This window comes from Saimiri boliviensis, chromosome 17, assembly GCF_048565385.1.
Source record: "Saimiri boliviensis isolate mSaiBol1 chromosome 17, mSaiBol1.pri, whole genome shotgun sequence".
Lineage (NCBI taxonomy): Eukaryota > Metazoa > Chordata > Mammalia > Primates > Cebidae > Saimiri > Saimiri boliviensis.
In genome coordinates this window covers 58,751,153-58,767,570 of record NC_133465.1, presented here as the reverse complement: position 1 = coordinate 58,767,570, position 16,418 = coordinate 58,751,153, and the positions used below count along the sequence as shown (strand labels likewise).

General features: G+C 34.9%; 1 protein-coding gene across 5 annotated transcripts in view; it reads left to right on the top strand.

The window, feature by feature from the left end:
• ABCA8 (ATP binding cassette subfamily A member 8) overlaps window positions 1-16,418 on the top strand; it is a 98,610-nt gene that overhangs the window by 38,235 nt on the left and 43,957 nt on the right. For all 5 annotated transcript variants that reach the window (XM_010342488.3, XM_003931788.4, XM_074388907.1 and 2 more), the window contains 9 exons: window positions 294-479; window positions 1,457-1,604; window positions 4,191-4,359; window positions 5,807-5,865; window positions 6,634-6,744; window positions 7,993-8,168; window positions 8,672-8,791; window positions 9,033-9,171; window positions 9,759-9,849. In XM_010342488.3, coding sequence (XP_010340790.1) covers window positions 294-479; window positions 1,457-1,604; window positions 4,191-4,359; window positions 5,807-5,865; window positions 6,634-6,744; window positions 7,993-8,168; window positions 8,672-8,791; window positions 9,033-9,171; window positions 9,759-9,849 — 1,199 coding nt within the window. The remainder of the gene's footprint in view (window positions 1-293; window positions 480-1,456; window positions 1,605-4,190; window positions 4,360-5,806; window positions 5,866-6,633; window positions 6,745-7,992; window positions 8,169-8,671; window positions 8,792-9,032; window positions 9,172-9,758; window positions 9,850-16,418) is intronic.

Here is a 16,418-nt window from a genome sequence, read left to right as displayed (position 1 = left end):
AGTTGGTGAATTAAATATCTCTCCATCCACCTCATAGCTTAAAAATCAAGTGTTTGTTTTTGATTAAGTGATTATATGCTTCCTTTTTTTTCCCTGTCTACTCTGTTTGTATGTGAAAAATCTATAAAAAGGAACAATTTGATTTGAGGTGTTTTGTAATGCCAATTTTTAGTGGAATTTGTGGAAAACAGTTTTGTATGTTATATATGAAATAATAACTATAATTTTGTATGCCTATTTTATTATGCTATTAATAATGTTACATAAACGAACTGCATCTTCTCTCATTTTAGATACCTTTGGCTTTCTTAATGAGCATCTTGGTAAAGAAATCTTTCCTCAGTGGCCTGGTTGGGTTCCTTCTCACTGTCTTTTGTGGGAGTCTTGGGTTCACATCACTCTATAGATACCTTCCTGCATCACTGGAGTGGATTTTAAGCTTGCTTAGTCCCTTTGCCTTCATGCTTGGAATGGCCCAGGTGAGATACGACTTGAATGTCTCTTAATGGCATTTCTGAAACATCTGTCCTCTCTGGAAGTCAGTAGGCTGTAGTCATTTTCAAATTCAACATTGTAAGGCTTAAAATTCTAGTGAAGGCTCTTATGACGTTACAAAGGTGGAACTTCTAAAAGCTTTGAAATTATTTAGCCCAGCAAAATAAGGCATTTAGAAAGTGAAAAAAAGAGGATCAATATACAATTATCTAAAGATAATATAAAGTATTTTCTTAGGCTACTAATTAAACATGGACTTGTCACAAATCTAATTCTAAATAACTATTCCAATTCATGTTTTTACCTAGTAATTGAAGATAATACATGATTTAAAAAACCATTAAATTAAAATTTTTAAACATCTGGAAAATTTGTTAGTAAATTATGTTTCTGCTCATAAAATATCTTTTCTGTTTATGTGATTCTTATTAAATTCCCTTTGCTTTCCCTCTAATTAAATGAAAATGCCAGCCATTAAATATCCATTATTTAGTGTTTAACAAAAGGATTGTTAATTATAAAGAGCTCATTAACTTGATCATCATAGACCAGCCCACTTCTGGTCCTCCTTAAACGCAACAGTGCCTTTTGCCCAGACATTCTCCCTCATGACACCAATTTACATGCATCACCACACCTTTTGACTGTGCCCTATTTGGTAAAAGTTCATCTAAGTTTGATCTCAAATGCCATCTCTTCCCATACTCCCTACTTCCTCCTGATGTTTCAATTTCATTTGGAACATATTTTTATCATAGCAATTACTAAACTGCATTCTAGTTGCTCGTATGTCCATGCCTTCCAAGGCATAGGTTTGAAAACCATAAAGTAGGCAAGCTCCTTATTTAACTCTATTCGCATTATGAGGCGATGAGTAGCCATTTTATTCCTATGCTAAACCTAACTGTTTAAAATGTATCTTAAACCTAATTTCCCTTAATTAATTACTTTTTATTTTCAGCTTTTACATTTGGACTATGATTTGAATTCTAATGCATTTCCTCATCCATCGGACGGCTCAAATCTCATTGTAGCAACAAATTTCATGTTGGCATTTGATACCTGCCTCTATCTGGCATTGGTGATTTACTTTGACAAAATTTTGCCAAGTGAGTAGTGATATGATTAAAATCAAACATTATTTAAATGATTTTATTTCTGAAAACAAATCTCCTGACACATACTCTTTTTTAATTTTCTTTTTAAGAGATCTTAGAAAGCTAGTTCCTAAACAGGTCTGGTAATCATGGACATTTATAACTGTTTTTGTCGAACTATTTAGCTCAATGGTTCTGAGCTCCAGCTGGACAACAGACCCATGTGAAGAATTTTAAAGCAATTCTAAGCCCAGCTCAACCTGAAGAGATTTTGATTCAATTAATCAATGCATCTATATTAAAAAAAATTCCCAGAATTTCACAAAATGAAAGACAATATATCATACATTTTCATTTATATCACCTTGCAACATAAAAGAATATGAGTTTTACAAAAGCAGGGATTTGTTTTGTTCACAGATGAAGTTCAAGCACCCGTAACTGTCTGATGCACCCTAGAGACTCAGTAGATTCTTGTGGCTAAAATATTGCTTCACTTTTCTCTCCCTCCTTTTATAACCAAAGGCAGGGCCTGAGTTTCCCTTCTGCATTTCCTATTCAAGACAGAATGCCAAGGGCTCTTTATTCATAAATCAGTGAATACACACTTGTGGAAAGGGAAGAAGGGGAAAGGGTGAGCAGGAAGACAGAAAGCAACATCTTGTGGCATGCATTTCCTGGTTTGGTTGTTTTTGTTTTTGTTGTTTTTAAGATAATTCTTTAAGAATTACTGCCTCTGCCTTTTAAAAGAGCCCAGAACAAAAGATGTCAGAATTCACTATTGTTGGCTAGCATGCTTATTATACAATTAGAATTGCTTGAATAAACTGTTTTCATTTGATTTTCTTCAGCAGATGTAAAAATTACATGACTATATAGAAAAATTATTATTTTTGCTTACTAATATTTTAAGCCTTTCTACTCCTTGTTAACATTGCTTATTTAAGACACATACTTAATTACATTTTCTCTGTTCTGCTTTTGCTTTTATGGCAAAATCTCAATAACCTTTTTTTGTGTGTTTCTGTCATGATTTATATCGCTAGCTTTCAGGGTAGTTTCAGAGGTTTACTCTTGTGACCCTTGTACTAACTAATTCTTTCTCTTCTCCTTCTACTTATTAAAACATCCTGATTATATTATTTTTTATTTTTGTTTGTTTTTCCAATGTGTTTATTCTCAGTGGATCCACAAACAGATGTCACTTGTCACTGTGTTTACAATTGCTTAATAGTATCCTCTTAGGTAATTGTTTTCTCTAATTTAAATTTTATTTTGGTGTCCATTATGTAATATATTCCATCTTTTTTAGTCCCTGTTTCAAACATATTCTAATGATATTACTTTAAATACTCTCTTTGTATAAGTTTTATCAAGTTATATCACATATTGTTAAATTTTCAAGTCATTTTATTTTTTACTTAACATTATATCACAAAATGTCTTTCACATCCACACGTCTTTCAATTTCAAAAGCATATTATTATTATAACTGGCAAATGTATTTCATCCAAATAATGAGTTATTCCATTTTCTTCCTAATTATTATCGCTCACTAAGCTTGAATTTAAGACCAGAAGTGACTTTGTTTAAAATACTTTTAAAGGTAATAAATGTGAATGACAGAAAGAAAAATTAACTGGATAAAATGACAGAATTATTTCATGGTAAATCTGGTGGCAGAAGGTATCCAGTGATGGTGACATGCTTTTATTTGCTAGATTTTTCTTTTGTCAAAAGGGAGAGATAGGTACTAACAACATATCATATGCCACGTATAGAGAGAGTGTAAGGTATTTGTTACATGAATGAAGGTCTGAACATGTGAGAAGTACACAGAAGTTTGAAAACCCATAACCTTACAGAGGAAGGCAGTTGCAGAATATCAGTGAAGTACTATTCTTCCATTTCATAATGTCTCCTAATATGAAGAAAAGCAGAAGTGATGATAGAATACTAATACAGCTGGATTAGTTTCCAGGAAGATATTAATGAATAATATGTCTTTAAAGCAGATCATAAATTTACTTAAGAGGAAAATTATGGTATGAGAATGAAATAAAGCAGAAATACACAATAGCTTTATAAGTATTCACTTTGTGTTAAGTTTCAATAAATTATTTTATTGTGTTCTTTTCCTTTGTTACAAATGTGTCATTTACTTTTCTTAAATCCTATTCTCTCTTCTCTTGGATTTTTGTTTAAGGTATCCAATATTCAATTCTCGATTTCTTCTTTCTTTGCCTATGCAATGACACCTGGTCTTCTAGACAGAATTCAGCATGCTTGCATACCTTACATTAGTAGTTCAATCTGTCTTTCTTGAGGTTAAGAAATTCTAAAACATTTATTTAGATTTCTTTTGAAATATTTAAAAATCACAATTACATTTCTTCCTATGGGATCTATTATATAGAGACATCTGGTAGTTTTTTTTTTTTTCCTTATGAAGCTACATGTGTCAAAATGTGCATTACCTGGTGTTGACCACACATTTAGTTTTAGTGACAAAGGGGCTGCATTCCCATGCTACATTACTGTGACTCTCTCCCTAACTTGGTGATTGACCCAATATTTAATTGTCTTTTGATCATGTAGATGAATATGGACATCAGCGTTCACCTTTGTTTTTCCTGAAGTCCTCATTTTGGTCACAGACACAAAAGGCTGATCATGTGGCCCTTGAAGATGAAATGGATTCTGATCCTTCATCTAATGACTCTTTTGAACCAGTGCCTCCAGAATTCCATGGGAAAGAAGCCATCAGGTAATAAGGCTGCAGGTGGAGAACAGGGCAAAGGCAGGAAGCTGAGAGTCAGCACCTGAGACAAGCAAAGTTTCCTTTTGTGCTCTGTAGACAGTTCCCACCTGTCTTCACCTATGCTGTTTCTGTCACTTCTCACCTCAAGTTTAAAGAAAGATCCTTTTGCCAACCCCTTACAGCCTAACATTGTTGACATTTACAATAAATAAAAACCTAAATTTTACCAGCTAATATAATTCAGCAAAACCCTTGCCTGGATTCAGTCTTTTACTTGCTATTTCTCTCCATCCTCAGCCTCCCTTGTTGCTTTACTAGGTCTCAGTTAAACAGCTTTGGCAAGAAGTAGTGGCTCACTCCTGTAATCCCAACACTTTGGGAGACTGAGGTGGGTGGATCACTTCAGCTCAGGAGTTTGAGACCACTCTGGGCAACATGGTGAAACCTTATTTCTATTGAAAATACAAAACTTAACCAAGCATGATGGTGCACACCAGTAATCCCAGCTACTTGGGAGGCTGAGGCACAGGAATCACTTGAATGCAGTAGGCAAAGGTTGCAGTGAGCCAATATTGTGCCACTGCACTCCAGCCTGGTTGATAGAGCAAGACTGTCCCTCAAAAAAAAAAAATCTAATTAAACAGCTTTATGTGAATAGAGACTGAATGGTAGATCATAAATTAAGAAATATAAATTTGATTTGACTTATGGATTATATACTTACCTGGTAGAATAAAACCATACAGATTAAGTGCCTAGGAATCCAGACCTATAGTAGTACACAGCATAAGTTAATTTCATTCCTTTCTGTTGACATCATCACCATGTAACCAATATCATCTTATATACACTGCACATGCAAGATGAAATGTTGCATTTACCTTCCAACACAGTCCTAAAGCCCTGAAAATTTTCAGGTTGAGAAACCTGAAACTGGCCTGGAATATAAGTACGTTGATTAAGGTAACAGAGCACCAAGTAATTGTAATGGATTAAGCTTAGATGAGCAGTACTGTGAAGCCTTTGCTCTTGCTATTATGATACATTGACTGCCTTTCCTACGGTAGCTCTTAAGGAACCTTTGGAGACCTTGACTCAGGATAGCCCAAGATCTTTTCAACCTGTGCCCGTGGTTCACAGGAGCCTTTTGGTATCAGATGTCTTAGCCTTGCTGTTCAAAAGTGATCCTATTCTCCAACCCCACTCTATGGAACGTTTGCTTATGGGTCCCAAGCACAGTTAAATTCTTATAACTCCTCACGTGATGCCAATGTGCAGACAGGGTTGGCAAGCAGTATTCTAGCTGATTCTGTCACACAACTATGACTGCATGAGAGTGAAGACCTAGATCTTCATGTACCCTGAAGATAAGATTCATCCAATCCTGTCTACCAAACTGGAAATTACAAACTGAAGAAAATTGTCACTTTGAAGTATCTTTTCTTTTTTTCAGAATCAGAAGTGTTACAAAAGAATACAAAGGAAAGCCTGACAAAATAGAAGCCTTGAAAGGTAAAAGAAAGAGAGAGAGAGAGAGAGAGAGAGAGAGAGAGAGAGAGAGAGAGAATATTTAGTTATTATATTAATATTGACTTCATGATTTTAATTCAGTTTGTTTTGTTTTGGTGAGTAATTTGCGGTGGTATTTCAGACTTGAAGAGTTATTTGAGCTTCATAATAAATTTTTTCTGCGATTACTTTTACTTCATAAAAGTTAGAAAAAATGAATATGTTTTAGAAATAGATGTATTTAGAATCTATAATGGGTGGTATTGAGGTAGACTAAGGATATTCTGGCGTTTTTTTTCTACAAACTCAAGTTTTTCTTCTGTAATCTAAAAGCTATTGGTAGATACTGTATTTTTATGTGCATGTGAAAATGTCACTTACCTCAAAGGAGTTTTAGCCATGTAGTGATTTACTCTTAATCTATTCTTCCATTTAATAAATATTAACATTGACCTACCATATGCAGGCAATGTCAATGAACCTATGATATAGACATGTTCCATTCATTTAAACTCAGTAATTTCAAAATTTCAAAAGAAGCTATTTTGAGTAATAAGTTTATAATGGGATATTTTAATGTTCCATTTTGAATTTAACAAATTTATCTATATTTATATATTTATACCTGGAAAAGACAATCATTCAAGGAAATTAACAACAATTGTTTGGCTCCCTAATAGACTATATTTGTGGTTTTGTTTTTCTTTCTTTATACCTCTTTTTCTTTACCTCTTTATCTTATCTTTCTTTCCTTTCCTTTTTTCTTCCTAGATCTGATATTTGACATTTACGAAGGCCAAATCACTGCCATACTTGGTCACAGTGGAGCTGGAAAGTCAACACTGCTAAACATTCTCAGTGGCTTGTCTGTTCCCACCAAAGGTACAAACTGATTTGTTTTAAAAGTCAGATTGACAAATAAATCAGCTGTTAATATAAAGTTCTCTCAATTGTTAATCACAAACACACACACCTAGGGAAAAATGGAATTTTATTTAATAGTAATATTAAACAGAAGTAAGTAATATTTAATTGGTATACTGCATATGGAATCTGAATATTTCATAATAATTATTTTCATGGTCATTAGTTACCATTTGGCATTCCAGATTGTATCTGTCAGCTCTCTCTCTTTCTCTCTCTCTCTCTCTCTCTCTGTCTCTCTCTCTCTCTTTTTAAGCAATAAGATTTTTTAAATATTTATTTTATGTTTGGGGGTGCATGTGAAGCTTTGTTACACAGATAAATGATGTAATGGGGGTGTGTTGCATGTATTATTACATAACCCAGGTATTAAGCCCCAGTACCCAATAGTTATATTTTCTGCTCCTTTCCCTTCTTCAACCCTCCCCCATCAAGTAGACCTCAGTGTCTGTTATTTGCTTTTTTGTGCTCATAAGTTCTTATCATTTAGCTCCCTCTTATAAGTGATAATGTACAGTATTTTAATTTCTGTTCCTGCATTAGTTTGTTAAGGACGATAGCCTCCAGTTCCATCTATATTCCCACAAAAGACATGATCTCATTCTTTTTTATGGCTGCATAATATTTCATGGCATATATGTATCCTATTTTCTTTATCTGGTCTATCATTGCTAGGCATTTAAGTTGATTTCATGTCTTATTGCTCCTCATGATTCTGTGAGTTGACTGAGAATTTTTCTATTCTGGACCGAAGTGACAGGGGCTGGATGATTTACCATGGCCTCACTCATGTATCTGGGGCTTCTGTTAGAACAGCTGCATGTCTCTTCCTGCATGGAAGTATATCTTTCAGAAGGCTAGCTGGGATTCTTCACCCAGTGGTCCCCATGATCCCAGCAGCAAGCGAGGATGAATCACTGTGTGGAAGCTCTGTATCAGACTGCTTGTATCACATTTGCTAAGATCCTACTTGGTAGACAGGCAAACCTAAATGTCAGGGGTAGACAAAGAAACTACACTTTGATGGGAAGAGCTGCAGATCTGAACATTTTTTCAATATACTATGCCACTAAGGTAGGAGTTTCTAATGCCTGAATTGTATAAACTGTGAAGATAAAGTTATACCTACAAAATTTAATTAACATAGTTATTTTGCTAAGACATATCTTAAGCATTATCTTGATGTTAACTTTTCCTTTGTTACAGGTTCAGTCACCATCTATAACAATAAGCTTTCAGAAATGGCTGACCTGGAAAATCTCTGCAAGCTGACTGGAGTTTGTCCACAATACAATGTGCAATTTGACTTCCTCACTGTGAAAGAAAACCTCAGACTCTTTGCTAAAATTAAAGGGATTCTGCCACAAGAAGTGGATAAAGAGGTACGTAAATATGTTAGAGCTAATGTGTTGGTCAAAATGAGATTATTAAAATCTATTTGCACTGAGTTTTGATTTTTAATTTGAAATTACTTGTGTGCAAATTATTGTACAATTTTTGGACAAGAAAATCCAATTTAAGCACTAGCTAACATTGCATATAATTGACAATAACTGAACCTAGAACAAAGGAAAAGTTAGTATCAAGATAATGTCTAAGATATATCTTAATAAAATCATGATGATAATTAACTTTAAATGTAACAAATCATTTATTCTTCACAGCAACCCTATGAGACAGGTGCTATTATCATCCCCATTTTATGCATGTGGTTCAAGAGAGCTAGTAACTTTACCAACTTAGTTAATGTGGGTGACATTCAAACCTGGGAAGTTTGGCTCCATTGTCTGTGCTTTTAACCATTTACACTTTACAGCCTTGTATTTATACATTTTAAAAAAGAAATAAATTTTGGTGTTTGACATAAATACTGTCTTTTGGTTAGATACAAAGAGTTTTGCTGGAATTGGAAATGAAAAATATTCAGGATGTTCTTGCTCAAAGCTTAAGCGGTGGACAGAAAAGAAAGCTAACCTTTGGGATTGCCATTTTAGGAGATCCTCCGGTGAGTCACACTGAATTTGCAGGTGAATTCAAATTTTAAAAAATGGAACTTTAGGTAATAATTCAAATATTTTATTTGCAAAGGACATGTGTTATAAAATATTCATAATAGAACATTAAATATAGTATCTAAATCCTAACCATAATACCCTCTTAAATATAATCAATATGGGTTTTGCATTGTTTTCTGGAAGAACTTCACCTTTGTGGAAAACTGCTTTATATACTTGCCACATTTGTAGATTTTCCTGTTGGATGAACCAACTGCTGGATTGGATCCCTTTTCAAGACACCAAGTGTGGAATCATCTGAAAGAACGCAAAACAGACCACGTGATCCTCTTCAGTACCCAGTTCATGGATGAGGCCGACATCCTGGCGGGTAATCACTGGTTTCTGTTAAGTATCCTAAGGAGGACTTTAATAGATCTAAAAAATATGGATTGGTCTCTGAACAGTTCTGTTTTGTAATTCTGTCATCTAGCTGTATCTGGCAAATTGAATGGCTGGTAGTGATAGAACTGGACCCAAAGCCTCTTAACCATTTCAAAGTATCTTGCAGGGTCTTGTATTATTTGGTCACAGAGAAGCAGGAAATTCACTTATTGCAAAATAAACGAAATTTATTTTCTAAGAGATCAACTCTTTTACTCAGCATTGAGGGAAATCCACTTGAAATATTCAAATGATTTTAACGTTTCATCTGTTAAAATATGTAATGTGATAATTTTCTATATTAGAACATATATCCACAAAATTTAACCTCCCTAATGGGATGGATTGCAAAACACGGTACATAAATGAGATTAAAATGTGTCTATTTCATTGAATCTTTATCAAGCCCTGCATTTAAAATCATAGAAGCTCCTGAATTAAAGTTTGATTATATAAATGATTACCTGTCTTTTCTTGGAAATGAATGGGCAACTTATTAACAAACTTTTTTCTTTGCTCTTATTCTTTTTTCAGACAGGAAAGTATTTCTCTCCAAAGGGAAGCTAAAGTGTGTGGGCTCTTCTTTGTTTCTAAAGAAGAAATGGGGGATTGGATATCACTTAAGGTAAGGCCACTTAATAAGGCTGGGAGTAAATGAGAACTGGTCTAAAGTAAGGCATGATGCTTGAAACAAAACATTACAACACATAAGAAAAACTTTTATTATTATACACAGGTGTTTGTACAAACATATACACGTATTCGTGTCTACCTAGTTAGTATGTGTATGTAAGAGATACTGATCCGAAGATTTTAGATATTGAGAATATAACCACAAAAGTTTAGATAAATATGATTAAAAATATACATCTGCAACACAGTTTTTATTAACAGAGGTGTATATTAAGGGAACCTTTTCAACTGACACACTTGTATTCTACACCTTCATCATCTCTCACCCAGGTTGTTAATATATTCTCAGGTTGGCTACTTGCTTCCACTCCTCCTAGAGCTTCCTCTTCTTTCTTGTTCTTCTCCTGTCCATCCTCTTCATCTTATTATCTTTATTTTGAAGAGCAGCATATTCTGGCTGTAATTTATTGAGTGACTCATATATGATACTTAACATTATTTTACTTAAATCTTCTTTTTTAATTTTTAATTTTTATGGGTACATAGTAGGTGTATATATTTATGGGGTACATGAGATATTTTGATACAGGCAAACAGTGCATAATAATAATATCCGGATAAACGGCGTATTCATCACCTCAAACTTTTTTTTTTTTTTAAGACGTAGTTTCGCTCTTGTTGCCTAGGCTGGAGTGCAATGGCGTGATCTCGGTGCGCCACAATCTCTGCCTCCTGAGTTCAAGCAATTCTCCTGTCTCAGCCTCCCAAGTAGCTGGGATTACAGGCATGTGCCACCATGCCTGGCTACTTTTTTTTTTTTTTTTTTTTTTTGTATTTTTAGTAGAGACAGGGTTTCACCATGTTGGTCAGGCTGATATCAAACTCCTGACATCGTGATCCACCTGCCTCAGCCTCCCAAAGTGTTGGGATTACAGGCATGAGCCACCGCACCTGGCCATCTCAAGCATTAATCATTTCTTTGTTACAGACATTTTATTTATACTGTCTCAGTTATTTTGCTATGTAAAATAATTTACTATTTAATATAGCCTGTATAGTCATATTAATATATTGTACATGTAATATAATCTGTGAAGAATGTCGCCCTGTTGTGCTATCAAATACTAGATCTCATTCTACTAATTATATTTTTGTAACCATTAACTCTCCTGACTTCCCCCTCTCCACCCCGCTACCCTTCCCAGCCTCTGGTAACCATCCTTCTGCTCTCTAAATTGTTTTAATTTTTAGCTCTTGCAAATGAGTAAGAACATACGAAGTCTGTCTTTCTGTGCCTAGCTTATTTCACTTAACACAATGATCTCGATTCCATCCATGGTGTTGCAAATGGCAGGATCTCATTCTTTTCATGACTGAATAGTACTCCATTGCGTGTATGTACCACATTTTCTTTATCCAGTCATCTGTTGATGGACACTTACATTGCTTCCAAATCTTGGCTGTTGTGAATGGTGCTTCAATAAACATTAGAGTGCAGATATTTCTTTGACATACTGATTTCCTTTCTTTGGGGTATATACCTAGGAGTTGGATTGCTGGATCATATGTAGCTGTATTTTTAGTTTTTTTGAGGAACTTCCAAACTGTTTTCTGTAGTGATTGTACTAATTTATATTCCCACCAACAGTGTACGAAGATTCCCTTTTATCCACATCCTTGCCAGCATTTGTTATTGCCTGTCTTTTCGATAAAAGCCATTCTAAGTGGGGTGAGATGATACCTCATTATAGTTTTGATTTTCATTTCTCTGATGATCAGTGATGTTGAGCACCTTTTCATATGCCTGTTTGTCATTTGTATGTCTTCTTTTCAGAAATATCTGTTCAGATATTTTACCCATTTTGAATTGGATTATTAGATTTTTTTCCTATTGTTTGAGCTATTTATATAGTCTGATTATTAATCACTTGTCAGATAATTTGCAAATATTTTCTTCTACTCTATGAGATGTCTCTTTACTTGATTGTTTGGTTTGTTGTGCAGAAGCTTTTTAACTTGACAGTGTTCTCATTTGTCCATTTTAGATTTGGTTGCCTCTACTTGTGGTGTAGAGAAATCCTTACCCAGACCAATGTCTCGAGAAGTTTCTCCAGTGTTTTCTTGTAGTAGTTTCCTAGGTTGAGGACTTATAGTTAGGGCTTTAATCCATTTTGATTTGATATTTATAAATGGTGAGAGATAGGAGTCTAGTTTTATTCTTCTGCATAGGGATATCTAGTTTTCTTAGCACTATTTATTGAAGAGATTTTCCCCAATGTATGTTTTTGGTCCTTTTGTTGAAAATGAGTTTACTGTGGAGGTATGGATTTATTTCTGCATTATCTATTCTGTTCCATTGGTCTATGTGTCTGTTTTTATGCTAGTACCATGCTGTTTTGGTTATTATAATTCTGTAGTATAATTTGAAGTCAGATAATGTGATTCCTTTAGTTTTGTTCTTTTTGTTAAGAATGACTTTGTCTATTCTGGGTCTTGTGTGGTTCCATAAAAATTCTAGTTTGTTTGTTTATTTTCTGTGAAAAATGTCGTTGGATTGTGTTGAGTAAGTAGACTGTTTTGGGTAGTATTAACATTTTAACAGTATTGATTCTTCCAATCTGTGAGCATAGAACATCTTTCCTTTTTTGCGCCCTCTTCGATTTCTTACATCAATGTTTTATGGTTTTCACATAGAGATTTTTCACTTCTTTGGTTACATTTATTGTTAGATATCTTATTTTATTTGTAACTATTGTCAATGGGATTACTTTCTTGATTTCTTTTTCAGCATGTTTGCTGTTAGCATATAGAAATGCTATTGATTTTTGTATGTTGATTTTATATCCCACAACTTTACTGACTTTATCAGTTCTAATAGTTTTTGGGTGTAGTTTTTTTTTTTTTTAAGGATTTTTCAAATATGAGATCATATAATTCGCTCACAAGGGTGATTTGATTTCTTTCTTTCCATTTTGGATGCCCTTTATTTCTGCCTCTTATCTGATTGCCACAGCTATGACTTCCAGTATTATGATGAATAACAATGGTGAAAGTGGGCATCATGGTTGTGTTCCAGATCTTAGAGAAAAGGCTTTCCCTCATTGAGTATGATACTAGCTGTAGGTTTGCCATATATGGCTTTCATTTTGTTGAGTTGTTTTTCTTCTATACCCAGATTTTTGAGGGTTTTATCATGAAGAGATGTTGAATTTTATCAACTGCTTATTCAGCATCAATTGAAATGATCATATCTTTTTTGTCCTTTATTCTTTTGTTACGATGTATCACACTGATTTCCATACATTGAACCATCTTTGAATCTCTGAATTAAGTCCACCCACAACCAAGATGAATGATCTTTTTAATGTGTTGTTGAATTCAATTTGCCAATATTTTGTTGAGGATTTTTACATCCATATTCCAGTGATATTTGCCTGTAGTTTTCTTTTTTTTTTTTTTTTTATGTGTCTTTGGTGGTCAGGGCAATACTGGCCTCATAGAATGAGTTTCAAAGTGTTCCCTCCTTTTCTATTCTTCAGAATAATTTTGAGTAGGATTGGTATTAGTTATTTTTCAGGTACTTGGTAGAATTCAGCAGTGAAGCTATTAAGTCCCTTGCTTTTCTTTGTGGGAAGACTTTTTATTAGGGTTTTAACCTTGCTAGTTGTTATTGATCTGTTCAGGTTTTAGATTTCTTCATGATTCAATGTTGGTAGATTTGACATGTCTAGGAATTTGTCCATTTCTTCTAGGTTTTCCAATTTATTGACATATAGTTGCTCATAGTAGCCACTAATGATTATTTGAATTTCTTCAATATCAGTTGTTATGTCTCCTATTTTATCTCTGATTTTACTGATTTTTGTCTTTGCTTTCCTTTTTTTTTAGTTTGGCTAAAAGTTTGTCCATTTTGTTTAACTTTTCAAACTTTTCATCTTTTTTATTATTTACTTTATTCATGCTCTGATGTTTATTATTTCTTTTCTTCTATGACTTTTGCGTGGTTTGTTCTTGCTTCTCTATTTCTTTAAGAAGCATTGGTAGGTTGTTCATTTCAAGTTTTTATGTCTTTTTGATATAAGCACTTATTGCTATAAACTCTCTATTTAGTAACACTTCACTATATTCCATAGGTTTTGGTATGCTGTGTTTCTATTTTCATTTGTTTCAATAAATTTTTCCATTTCCTTCTTAATTTCTTCCTTGACCCACTGGTCATTCTAGTGCATATTCTTTAATTTCCATGTGTTCGTATAGTTTCCAAAGTTCCTCTTGTATTGATTTCTAGTTTTATTCTATTGTGGTCAGAGAAGCTATTTGGTATAATTTCAATTTGAAAAAAAAATTAAGTCTTGTTTTGTGACTAACATATGGTCTATCTATGAGAATGATCCACGTGCTGAGGAGAAGACTGTGTGTTTCTCAGACATTGGATGAAACGTTCTATAAATATTTATTAGGTCCATTTTGTCCATAGTGCAGATTAAGTCCAATGTTTTTTATTTTTATTTTTCTGTCTGGATCATCTGTCCAATGCTGAAAGGAGTGTGTCAAAGTCTCTAGCTATTATTGTATTGGGTCTCTCTCTCTCTCTCTCTCTCTCTCTCTCTCTCTCTCTCTCTGTCTTCAGCTTTAATAATGTTTGCATTACATATCTGAGTGCTCCAGTCTTGGGTGCATATATATTTACAATTGTTATATCCTCTTGCTGAATTGACCCTTTTATCATTATATAGTGACATTCTTTATCTCTTTTTATGGTTTTTGTCTTGAAATCTATTTTGTATAATATAAAGATAGCTATTTCTGCTATTTCTTGTTTTCTATTTGCATTGAAAGTTCTCTGTTACTATCCCATGAATAAACCTTCTATCCTTATCTCTGTCTCTATCTCCTCCTTAGGACCAATGTCTCTTATACTTGCCCTTTGGAGGCTATTTTTTAGATCTTGTAGGCGTGCTTCATCCTTTTTTATTCTTTATTCTTTTGTCTTTTGTCTCTTCTGTGTATTTTCAAATAACCTGTCTTCAAGCTCGTTGATTCAGTTCTGCTATTGAGAGACTTTGATACATTCTTCAGTATGTCAATTGAATATTTTAGCTCCAGAATTTCTGCTTGATTTTTAAACATCATTTCAATCTCTTTTTAAATTTATCTGATAGGATTCTAAGTTCCTTCTCTGTGTTATCTTAAATTTCTTTGAACTTTCTCAAAACAACTATTTTGAATTCTCTGCCTGAAAGCTCACATATCTTTGTCACTCTGGTATCAGTCCCTGGTACCTTATTTAGTCATTTGGTGCTGTCATGTTTTTCTGGATAGTCATGATGCTTGTAGATCTTTATCAGTATCTGAGCCTTGAGGAGTTGGGTATTTATTATAATGTTCACAGTCTGGGCTTGTTTGTACCTGTCCTTCTTGGGAAGGCTTTCCAAATATTAAAAGGGAATAGAATGTTGTGGTCTAAGTCTTTGATCACTGCAGCTATATCAGCACTAGGGAGCACCCTCAAACCCAGTAACACTGTGATTCTTGCAGACTCTTAGAGGTACCACGTTGGTGGTCTTAGAGAATAATTGGATTACCAAGCAAAGACTCTTGTGTTCTCTTCCCTTAACATTCTCCAAATAGAGAGAGAGAGAGAGAGAGAGAGAGACAGAGAGAGAGAGAGACAGAGAGAGAGAGTATTCTGTCTGGAGCTGTCTGGAGCTGACACAAGTACTATGCTAGGTCGAATCTAAAGCCAGTACAGCAGTGGGTCTTTCTCAGGGCCTGCAGCGACTATTGCCTGGCTACCACCAATGTTCATTCCAAGTGTAACAGCTCTTTAGGTAGCAGGTAGAAAATACAGCTAGGCTTGTGTCCTTCCCTTTATAGTGGCAAGCTTCCCCCAGCCTAGGGTGGGTCCAGAAATGCCATCTGGGAGCAAGGACCTGGAGTCAGAAATCTTAGGAGTCTACTTGGTGCTGTAATCTACTGCTGCTGAACTGACACCCAAACCAGAAGACAAAGTCTTCCCACTCTTCCCTCTCCTCAAGGAGAAGTCTCTTCCCATAGTTACCACTGCCCTAGGCCTGCAGTGAGCCCTTCAGGACAATGGGCTTCCCTTTGGCCTGGGGCAAGTCCAGAAATGCCATCCAGGATCCCAGGCCTAGAAATCAGGACCCCAGGAATCCACTTGGTGCTCTACTCCACTGTAGCAGAGCTGGTACCTAAGCTGCAAGTAAAGTCCACTTTACTTTTCCCTCTCTCTCCCTCAAGCAGAAAGTCTCTCTCCAGGGCCATCACAGCTAGGAATGTGCTAGGTCAAACCTGAAGCCAGCAACAGCACTGGGCCTCACCCAAGGCCTGTGGCAAGTAGTCCCTGGCTACTGCTGGTGTTTATTCAAAACCCAAAAGTTGTTTAGTCAGCTGATGATGGATCTGGCAGAACTGGGTCTTTTTCTTCAAGGCAGCAGGTTCCCTTCTGGCTTAGGGTATGTCTAAAAGTGTCATCCACAAGCAAGGGCCTGGAATGGGGGCCTCAGAACTCTGCCTGATGTCCTGTTCTGCTGTGGCTGA